We start from the raw sequence: 10,805 nt of genomic DNA, 5'->3' as shown, positions 1-10,805 counted from the left end.
TATTAAATTATATTAATTCACACATTGATTTTAATAAAGAAAAATAACTTTAAAACATTAGTGAGAATCAATTTTTTTACAAAATTAAATTTGATTAATGTGCAAAATTTTCGATTAAATAACTCCATCAAATTTTACATATTTCAATAGATAAAAAAAAAACCAACTATAATAATGTTACTATATAACTTCTGCCGATTACAATATATTATTCATATTTAATAGTTCATTAAATATACGTAATAATGTATTTTTTTAGCGATGACTCAATTGCAACATTTTTAAAGTGTAAACATTGGAAATTTAATTTGATGAAAACAAAAGTTTTAAGTAAAATGAATTTAATACAGGCTAAGTTTAGAGTTGAATTTCATCTTCTCTTTTTTTTCTTTATTTTTATCTTAAATTTGTAAATTTGTAAATTTTATTTTTAAATAAATATTATTTTTTTCTTATACTTATATGTTTGTTTATTTTTAATTCAATAATACGTGGAGTGAAAATTTAAACTTTTATTATTTAGGTACGATGCTTGTACTAGTTGATAAATATTCAAATCCACAATTTTTATTCTTATTTTATTTTTAAAATATAAGTAACTGTGTTTTTTTTTTTTTTTTAGTTCAACAACATATAGGAATGAGAATTTAAATTTCTGATTTTTTTAGTTGACGATAAGAATTTTAGCACAATTTTGAAATATCTAACGACTCCGTAAAGATTTCTTTTATCTCATCTTTATGGGTAACAAAGACTTCATCTAAATTCATAGACTAAAAAGTATATTTTTCACTCATCGTCTTTTTATTTTTAAGAAATATCATGTCACTAAATTTAACTATTCTTTTTTAATCTATTCGTTATGATATATGGTTTTCTTGATGTGACATTACTCTATCGTATTATTAAGGACAAACTTATGATAAAATAATGAAGCCAAAAGAATTTAAATAGTCCAAGAGCAAAATTTGATACCTAATCTTCTTTTGAGTCTAAAGCTAAATCACAAACATAAACAAACCAAAATTAATGTAGGGAAAAGGGGACATTGATTGTTGATGAAGCAAGACAAACAAAAAAATTATATAATTCATATAATATATTTGGAAGGTGACCAAAAAATTATAGAAAATTTGTGGGGAAAAAAAAGAGAGAAAAAATAATAATTTAAATTAGCACAAAAAACAAATATTCCATTGGAAATAGCAAGATTGTCCCCAATTGACCCTCAACAATCAATTATCCAATTTTTAATATTTAAAGGGCCCAAGAGCCACACCACTTTATTTTCTCACAATAATAATAATAATAATAATGGAAAAAAAAAACCCCATAAAATCATATTCCCTCATTATTCAATCAACAAATCATCCAAAATGGTCATGAAATTAAATTTTTGAAAATCTTTATTAGGCTTAGATATTTTATTTTAATTATGATGGTATTACCATTCTAAATATTTGGTAGAATAATTATTTTAAATGATAAAACTTGTTTTAAATATTTTCAAATATGAAAATCTCACTATTTATCAGTGTCCACTGATAGACACTGATAAATACAATCATTGTCTATCATTGACACTGACATTTTACTATATTTATGAATAAGTTGGCTCATTTTACTATATTTGAAAACAACTCTATTTCCTATAATCCAAAAATTTTAGAAAATATGAATTGTGCTTCCGAATGTTAAGTTCTATTTTCAAATTAGATATCTTTTGTTACATATAATTTAGAACATCAACTCCTACAGATGCATAATTGAACAATTTACGTATTGCCAATGAATAAAAGTGATTTTTTAAATATAAATTTATCATGTTTTAGAATGATTCTAAAATGGTTAAAATCATATTTATATTAAACATATTTTTAAATAATCAAAATCTAATTTTAATTATATAAAAATTGCATTTAAATGTATATAAATATTAATTTAATTTTGAGTAATTAAAAATATATTTTTAAGTGATTTTAGACTTACAAATTTTTTTAATCAATTTTAAATCACTCCCAAAACATGCATTTTGAAAATAAAAAAATATTTAAAAATATGTGTACCCAATATATTTATGTTAAAATCTCAATTTCAAAATAAAATCAAAAGTACAATAAAGATTCAATGAACATTAACAGGAATAATTAACTCAGATAACTTAAAAGTTAATTTGAACTTTAATAGTTCGAATTTATTTGATTTTAACATTTCTTTTAATATATATATTTTAAACTTTAAATATATATTAGAAAATCTATCCAAGTATGAAAAATTATGTGTAAAATTAGTAATATTTCATAAATCATATCATCAAAATGAATTAAGATTATCTCACACACATATATATATATAAAGAGTGTGTGTGAAAAAATTTATTGAGCTTGAAAGTCTAGGTTCGTTACAATAAATGAAATTGACAAATTAAACATTGACTCATAAATTGTATCCATAGTACACACACATTAGGGACAACAATTTACAATCAATTACTAGGTGGTTGTCAAGCTAAGTACATATTAATTAACTTAACTAAGATAATAATTACTAAGTCCAAGTCTCAATTCTCATTAATAATATGCTTTAGTGTTTGATTTATTAGTCATTATTAAGTTTCTAATTACTTTCCCATATTTTAAAAATAATGGCTAGAAACTAGAACTTTTAATTCCAAATTTATAATATTTTTCTTATTTAAAAATTTACCAATTTACTAGACCTGTTTGTTATTCTTTATATATATATAATTAATTAATTTGATAAAAACTATTTTTACCCTTTAGATTTTTTTTAATACTTTTATCGATGTCTTCAAAAACTAAACCAAAGTTTGAAAACTCAAAAAAAAAAAAAAAAAAAAAAATAGTTCTTAACAGTTTGTTATTATTTTTAGAATTTGACAAAGAACTCAAAGACACGTTTAAGAAAGTAAAAATCACAATAAAAAATCTATAAAGAAATAAATTTAAATTTCAAAAATAGAAAACTAGAATCCAAATCATTATTAAGTTTGGCTTTTAAGTATCATATTATTTAGGTTTATCCTCAATCAATTTTAATATTTAGCAAGGAAATTAAATTTGAAAAATATTAATACATCATAAGTAAAACCTTTTAAACACTTAAAAAAAAAAAAAAAAACTCGTAAACAATAAGGGTTGAATTGTAAAAACATTCCAACATTACCATTAAAACATATTTGGTTGACTTATATGTTCATTTCCTAAACTTTTCTATTTATGTCTATTTAGTTCTCTATTTTTTTTAAAAAAAAAAAACTAATAAATCTTTAAATTTTCAATTATCTAGCCAAAAAGTTTATAAACCTTAAAACAAAATCTAATAAGTCTTTAAATTTTCGATTTTCTATCCAACAAGTGTCTGAATTTTCAATTTTGTATATAATAGGTTTTAACCTTTTCACTATTTTTCAAAATAAACAAAATTATCAAACGCAAAATTGAACATTTAAAATTCTATTACATAAAAATCAATTTTAAGGTATATGGATATATCCATTTCATGTCAAAACGGATCCTTTAGTTTTATTTTAATGTGTATATTGTGGGTGGCTTTTAGGGGTCTTTTTTTTTTAAAAAAAAATTAATAAAGATTATCCTTGTCATTGTTTATGTCTTGGATTGGAACAAATTACCATAATTCGTCTCTGCCTACGTATCATGCGACATTTTTCACAAATTTTTCAAATGGATGCCCTTATTGTCATATTTGTCATTCCTTATATTAGTTTCAAATCTACTTAAGTTTCTTGAAATTTTCTATTTCGAATTGGATCCCTACAAAAAAATAATATTGCACATGAAAAGACTACTTCACCTAATCATTCGAATCTTTCTTTCGTAGTCTCTAAATTATACACCTTTTTGTTCTGGTTGAATCGTAACAACTTATTGAAATTTTGACTCTATGACCTAGTATATAGATGAAACTATGTCGAATCCTTCCTAAAACGTAATCTAGAATTGGATCCTCATTATCTAAATAAACCTAAAAGATACCATTGGTAAGTGATTCAGTAATTAAACCTTCGTATATTTTGTCCCTCCCTTTCTTTAAAAAGAAAGAACCGACGTAATAGACCAATTAATTTTAAAAGTTTAAAAATGTATAAATAATCTATTAGACACAAAATTAAAACTTTATAGATTTATTACACATCTTCAGAGTCCAAGGATCTATTAAAACACTAAATTAAAAGTTTAAGAAATTATTAATTAATTAAAAGTAACTTAATTATCATTAAAAAGGTAATTTAATATTTTTAAAATAAAAAAATATATATGGTGTGCAATGAGCAACGGTAGTGTGCGCAGATAGAAGAGCGCATAAAAAAGCGAAATTTTTTGAATTCTCAAGTGGCCGTTTGAGTCCTTTTTTTCGAAATTTGTTTAATTTCGAAGAACAGGTGGAAGAGTTCACTTCCTTCCTTCAATGCAAACATAAACAAACAGAACCCACTTCGCCATTTATCAAACCCATCTTTCAGATTCTTAAAACTCCCTTCAAAATCCCACCAAAATCCCTAAACAAACTGACCCAATTTCAGAATCAAGACAATGACAGGCATTGTAATGGTCACAAGAGGTGGTGGCTGCGGCGGCGGCAGTAAAATGGTCAAAGGAGGAGGAGGAGCCAAAGCCTCAGTTACTGATGACCAAAATCAGCTCTCTGTTGTCCACGTTCTGTTGACGGCTTTAAGGAAATCAATGGTTTATTGCCGTGTTGATCGTCGGGAAGACCTCATCTCCACCGTTCATCAGATGGAAATTGGATGGCCGACAAATGTCCGACACATTGCCCATGTCACTTTCGATCGTTTCAATGGCTTTTTGGGACTTCCTGTTGAGTTTGAGGTTGAGATTCCCAGTTCTGTTCCCAGTGCCAGGTGAAGATTTTCCTCTGTTTTTGGGTTTTTTTTAAGTTCGTTTCTTTGTTAGGTTTGTTGTTTTTTGGGCTTAATTTTTCAGATTTTGGCTTTGGGAGGTTCTAAGTGGCTATTTTTGCCTTGGGAACTTGGAAGGAGCTCATGATGACACTTGAATCTTAGCTTTTTGAGTTTAAATGTTTTGTTGGGATGCCATTTTTTGAGCTCAACCTTTGAGATTTTTTGCTTGGGTTTCTAGTTTCAGAGTTTGTAAGTGGCCATTTTTGCCTTTGGAACTTGGAAGGAGCTCATGATGGGACTTGAATCTTAGCCTTTTTGAGTTCAAATGTTTGTTTGTGATGTCATTTTTTGAGCTTTTTTAGCCATTTTTGCCTTTTGGAAGAAGCTCATTTGCTAAGTAGCTCTTCATAAGACTTAAATCTTAGCTTCTTCACTTCAAATGTTTGGTTAGGTTGGTTTCTAATTTGAGCCTTTTTCTTGGCATTTTAGTTTTGGAGTTACTTAGCCTTTTTTTTTTTTTTTACCAGTTTTTGGAGATGAATGGGTTTCTTTAAGTTCCCAAAACTTGGCCTTCTTCTCCCAATACAATAAGAACTAAGACATTTCTTGTATAAAATCAAGTCTTAAAGACTTTTTGATAACATGAAATAGTTCACATTTTCTATCTTTAAGTACTCAATTTGTTTTAAACAGTACAATCAAAGGACTTCTTTTTAATAAAGATGTTCTTCCACTCAATTAAGGGAACTCCCTCTCCCTGTCATTTAGAATGAACATTGAATAGTGTCACGAGCTATGACAATGCTGTTTCTTGGAGCTAGCATGGGGTGGGAGGAGCCTTTCGATGATTAATCGGGTGGGCCATGAACATATAATGTAACCAGTGGGGTCCCAACATCATTTAGTTTTCTCTGTTCTTCATGTACAGCTAAATTATGAGCATCTTAACTTTGCAGTGCCAGTGTGTTTGGGGTCTCAGCTGAATCAATGCAATGCTCCACTGATTCCAGAGGAAACAGCGTACCGACGATACTTTTGCTAATGCAAGATCGCTTGTATCGTCAAGGAGGTCTCAAGGTACCGAAATTGTGGTTAATGGCGGATTGATTTATATCTACTCCGTTTGTTTTGTATGTTTATGTGTTTTCTGTGATGATTTTTGCTGCAGGCTGAAGGGATTTTTCGGATCAACCCAGAGAATAGCCAAGAGGAGCAAGTAAGGGACAAATTGAATAGAGGGATTATACCTGAAAACATTGATGTCCACTGCTTAGCTGGCCTAATTAAAGCTTGGTTTCGAGAGCTTCCATCTGGAGTGCTCGATGGACTCTCACCTGAGGAAGTTCTACAGTGTAACACTGAAGAGGAGTCGGTCGAGCTTGTTAAGCAGTTAAAGCCAACTGAGGCTGCCTTGTTGAGTTGGGCTGTGGATCTTATGGCTGATGTTGTTGAGGAAGAAGATTCCAACAAAATGAATGCGAGGAATATTGCTATGGTTTTTGCTCCAAACATGACTCAGGTATAAAAGGAGACGGATAAGTAAAAATCGTTGCAATAGGAAGTGTATACGGCTTACATTAAAAGTTCTCAATCAGTAAATATTTTAGTCACTTGCATGATGTTGTGTTCAATGTCGTTTTTTGACTTGTTAAAGTTGATTGAATTTACTGTTTTCTTGGATAGATGTCTGATCCATTGACGGCTTTAATGCATGCTGTTCAAGTGATGAACCTACTCAAAACACTGATTATGAAAACTTTACGAGAGCGGGAAGAGGCTGCTTCGGGAGGATATTCACCCATGTCATCTCATTCTTCTGATCAACAAATGAATGAAGATTTTGATAGTCAGGATGACATGGATACTGGTGATGAATCGAGAGGGCCAAACTCTGACGTTGAGAATGATGTCAATGATTACAATCACAGCAGTGAAGATGGAGATGAAGATGAGGGGTCATTAAGTGAGATAGAGGAATGCTTCTTGAGGCAGTTGGATGAAACCAAAAGTGAATCTTGCAGGTCTTCAGCAGGACAAGAAGGTGATTTAGATATAGATTTGTGTCCAAGAAGCTGCTCAAGATTTAACACCGAGTCTAGTATATCGTTCACTGATAGTAAAAATGAAAACTCATGCCTTAGTAGTACTAGTGATGGAGAAGATTCGAGGACGAGTTTGCACGAAGACGAGGGACAAAGCATTCATAAAGAAGTCCTCCCCATAGCATGTAAAAACTTCATTGACATTCAGATGGATGACAAAATGAGGGAACCAGTTTCGTCAACGTCCATGGTCGTTGCTTCTAACGAATCAGTCTAACAGCTCTCGATGATGACAGTATTTCGAGATATGCTTTCTTTGTAGTAGTTCAAAGTGATGCTTGCTTTTCTTTCTTTTTTTTTTTTTGTATCATAGCACGACATTTAGCGAGAGGCTTTGACTGGAAAAAAAAAAGTAGAGAGGATTGCTTGTTTTTGTGTGTTTTCGTGATTCCTAAAGTTTAGCTCCGAGCTGAACGCATTTCATCCATTCCTGTTGTAACCGAAACGAAGTTAACCTTGAAAATTCTCTTGCAATTGAACTGTGTTATTGCTTATTGTGGATGTATTTGCAGTTTCATAATGTTACCAAACTCCATCATGTCTTAGATAACTTTGGTGTATAAGATTTCACCGATAATTTCCAGGTTCAATTTCTATTACAAAAGTTAGAAAAGGAAGAATCCACTCGAAGAGGGGCTCGAGTTCATTTAGTTATTTGGTGAGACAATAGCTTACCAAGACGATAATTAGCCACACTGGAAGGGGGAGACACAACCATGATTCTGAGCCACTTTGATAATAACATCACATTTTAAAGGTCCAATATCTACTGCAAGTTAAATATTCTCTTTTGAGTTCAAACTATGACAGCCGCTTACCCAATAAATACAATCATAGGGGAGGGAGGGAGGAAGTTGCAGACTTCGATTGTAAATTTTTCCTATAAGAAAAAGTTAGAATTTAGTTCCTATCGTTTATAACAATAATTCCTACGGTAGAGATTGTTTATTAAGATTTTATCAAACCATAAGAACTATTCATGATGTACTATCATTTTAATCTAAATTTGCATTTTTTCCAATTTAAAATCTACCATTTTTTATGGGTTCAACTTGAACAGCCACCCATCCTGAGAAATCTAAAGCATCATAAATGAACCCAGAAAACAAGGCAAGAAGAAGTATGTCAAAATTATGAAGCAAAAAACAGTCTTAAATGGATCATTCAAATCCATTTCTTATTTTCATGTACATTTTTTAACATCAAACAACAAGAAGAAAAGTATATTAAAAAGAAAAAAAGAAGTTTCCTTCTTTTTTCTTTAGCACAAACCTTTCAATATTTCAGAAATGAGGTTGGAAAAAATGGGCACATTAAAAATAAAAATAAAAAAAAAAAAAAAAAAGAAAAAAAAAAGAAGAAAAAAATTGGGAGCTATGAAGCCAAACAAGTTTCCCAAAACAATCTGTTTTTGTCCACCTCATTCAGCATTTTGAACTCTTTAGTTGAATCAATGGAAGCATTTGACTTTGTTGTGAATCCAATTGCCTTGCTTTCAACTACTTCATCATAATCATTCTCAACCATCTCCTCTTCATCTTCATCTTCATATTCATATTTCCCAAATTCATTAGTACATATAGTAGGAGTGTCATCAGTGCAAGATTCCGCGTCGTTGAACTCCGTCGAGGCGACCGAGCCTCCGAGGTCGACCGACGAGTCAATCTCCGAGTCGCCGGTCGCCTCGAGGAGAAAGTAAGAGGAAATATCCTCAATGTGGTTGCCTTGTTTATGAGCAAAAGGGTGAGGATAGAAGTTGAAGAAGAGAGGAGTTGAGAGCATAATGATCAAATGGGCAAAAATAAGAAAAGAAAAAGGATTTTTGGTTAGTAGAATATTAACAAATGGAGGGTGTGGTGTGGGGAGGGGTTATATAAAGCAAAGACTAAAAGTTTTTTTTTTTTTTTTTTTTTTTTTTTTAAAAAAGGAACATCAATGGGCACGAAGCACTAGAGTTGTGCATGGGAAAGAGAGAATCAAAACCCTAGGGTTTTTTTTAAAAAAAAAAACATGGGCTGCCCTTGAGATTAGAAATAATTTTGTGGGTCATTTTCTAAAGTTGGTGTAAAAAATGGGGTTTTTATAAAGAAAATAAAATTAGTATTTTTGGAGGAAGGGAAGAAGGAAGCAACTTGTGAAAGGAAATGAAATTGACAACTACATGCAATGGGGCTTCTAGAAGGAAAATGAAAGTGGTGTGCTTGAGTTTAAACTTGGCCTTCTAGAAGGAATTCATGTTATGAAGAATTTGGTTTTTATTATTTTTATTTTTTTAAAAAACAAATCTCTAGAAGGAAGGAAGAGGTCCAACCCAATTCTTACACGTATGCCAAAAGCCTTATGATTTTTTTTCTCTTTTTTTTGGCTTATACATATAAGACAAAACAGCTGCCATCATCTCAATTTAAATTTTTGCTTTTTAAAATTACTGTTTTAAAAAAGTTTATTCTAGTTAACAATAAAAATTTGGGGGAAAATATGTACTTGGATCATTATATTAAATACAGTATTTCTACGTTTTTATAAGTTCAATATTGATGATACGAGGAGTGAATCGACATTTTTATTATATCTAGAAAAATCAACAAAATATAATAATTAAGAAATAAAATATCACTAATATAAATAAAATATAAATAATAGATATGTTAATTAAATATTTATTTATTAATTTAAATTTATTTTTGAATCCTTTGTTTTTATAATTTTTCTAAAAATATCCATCGAAGACGAAATTTTATTAATATTTTCATCTATAACTGCATCCCTTTCAAGTTTCATTTTTCTTTTATCCAAATTATAGCTTGGTCTTCAACTCTATTTTTTTTATTACACTTACAAATATTTATAATTGAATCCTAATTTTTTTAAGGATGGTATCTATTTAATTTCTATACTAAAAACAAGGAGCTTCTAAATTTTGGAGGAGTTAATTTTATTATTTTTCTAAGTATTAAATTAATAAATCAAAACAAGAATTTATTGTACACGATTGAAAGTATAAGATTTATTAAAAATACTTTTAAGAATATATAAATCAAATAAATAGTCAAACTTCTAATTTAACCTCATTTTTTATAGTTTATTTTATTGAAATCCCTTCAACTCCTCCTAAGACTTTAAATAGGAAAATATAAATATCTAAATTAATAAAATTAAATTTAGCAAAATCTATTTGATATATTAAATATTTAAATAAAATGATAACAAAGGACAGAAAAACAATGTCTACAAATATAATGATTATCATTAATATTAAGAATTTTTATGTCAACGATAGAGAACATAATTACTTAAATAAAGTGGTGGAGTTTAAATATATATATATATATATATATATATATATATATAAAATAATTAAAAATTCATTAGGATAATTAAAAACTTGTTAAAGTTAAAAGATTAAATAAAAATGTTCATTATGAAAAGTTAAAAGGAGTCGCGCAAGGTGAGAAGGGTAAAAATGGAAATGGGTGGTTGAAAGTGAACAATTACAAGAAGAGGAAAGAGAAAAGTCACCTTTGTTTTTTTTAGACAAAAGTTGAAGTAATTTTCAATTCTTTTTTTAAATTTCAACTTCCAAGACACCATAAATTTTACTTTTCCCAAAAGAAAAAAAGAAAAAAAAAAAAGGTTTACCAATTTTTTTTTTTTTTTTTTTTTTGAAACAAACATTGAAATGACTTATTCATATGAAGTTGTTTAAAACGACTAGTTTTTATTTAGTTAAAATTCTACATTATTTTTTTCTTTTTAAAATATTCATTTTAATTTTTATATTTTCAATTTTGATTTAT

At 28.8% G+C, this 10,805-nt stretch overlaps 2 protein-coding genes across 2 annotated transcripts; one reads left to right on the top strand and one right to left on the bottom strand.

Annotated features, from left to right (window-relative positions):
• The first annotated feature begins 4,340 nt into the window (after nt 1-4,340).
• LOC120085196 (rho GTPase-activating protein 2) lies at nt 4,341-8,378 on the top strand. Its single transcript, XM_039041085.1, has 4 exons — nt 4,341-4,906; nt 5,863-5,983; nt 6,075-6,425; nt 6,590-8,378. Exons 1-4 carry the CDS (start codon nt 4,578-4,580, stop codon nt 7,223-7,225), a joined length of 1,437 nt encoding a protein of 478 aa, XP_038897013.1. The 5' UTR covers nt 4,341-4,577; the 3' UTR covers nt 7,226-8,378.
• Nucleotides 8,379-8,382: 4 nt separating this feature from the next.
• On the bottom strand, nt 8,383-8,790 carry LOC120084618. The gene has a single exon (XM_039040425.1). The coding sequence runs from the start codon at nt 8,788-8,790 to the stop codon at nt 8,383-8,385; it is 408 nt and encodes a 135-aa protein (XP_038896353.1).
• Nucleotides 8,791-10,805: the final 2,015 nt, after the last annotated feature.

Source organism: Benincasa hispida, chromosome 9 (genome assembly GCF_009727055.1).
Source record: "Benincasa hispida cultivar B227 chromosome 9, ASM972705v1, whole genome shotgun sequence".
Lineage (NCBI taxonomy): Eukaryota > Viridiplantae > Streptophyta > Magnoliopsida > Cucurbitales > Cucurbitaceae > Benincasa > Benincasa hispida.
Note: the sequence above shows the minus strand (reverse complement) of the source record. Positions and strands in the feature narration are given on the sequence as shown.

Coding starts and splice junctions, on each gene's coding strand:
- LOC120085196 (XM_039041085.1), top strand. CDS start 4,578: ATGACAGGCATTGTAATGGTCACAAGAGGTGGTGGCTGCGGCGGCGGC. Junction 4,907..5,862: donor AGTTCTGTTCCCAGTGCCAG/GTGAAGATTTTC, acceptor TTAACTTTGCAG/TGCCAGTGTGTTTGGGGTCT. Junction 5,984..6,074: donor ATCGTCAAGGAGGTCTCAAG/GTACCGAAATTG, acceptor TTTTTGCTGCAG/GCTGAAGGGATTTTTCGGAT.
- LOC120084618 (XM_039040425.1), bottom strand. CDS start 8,790: ATGCTCTCAACTCCTCTCTTCTTCAACTTCTATCCTCACCCTTTTGCT.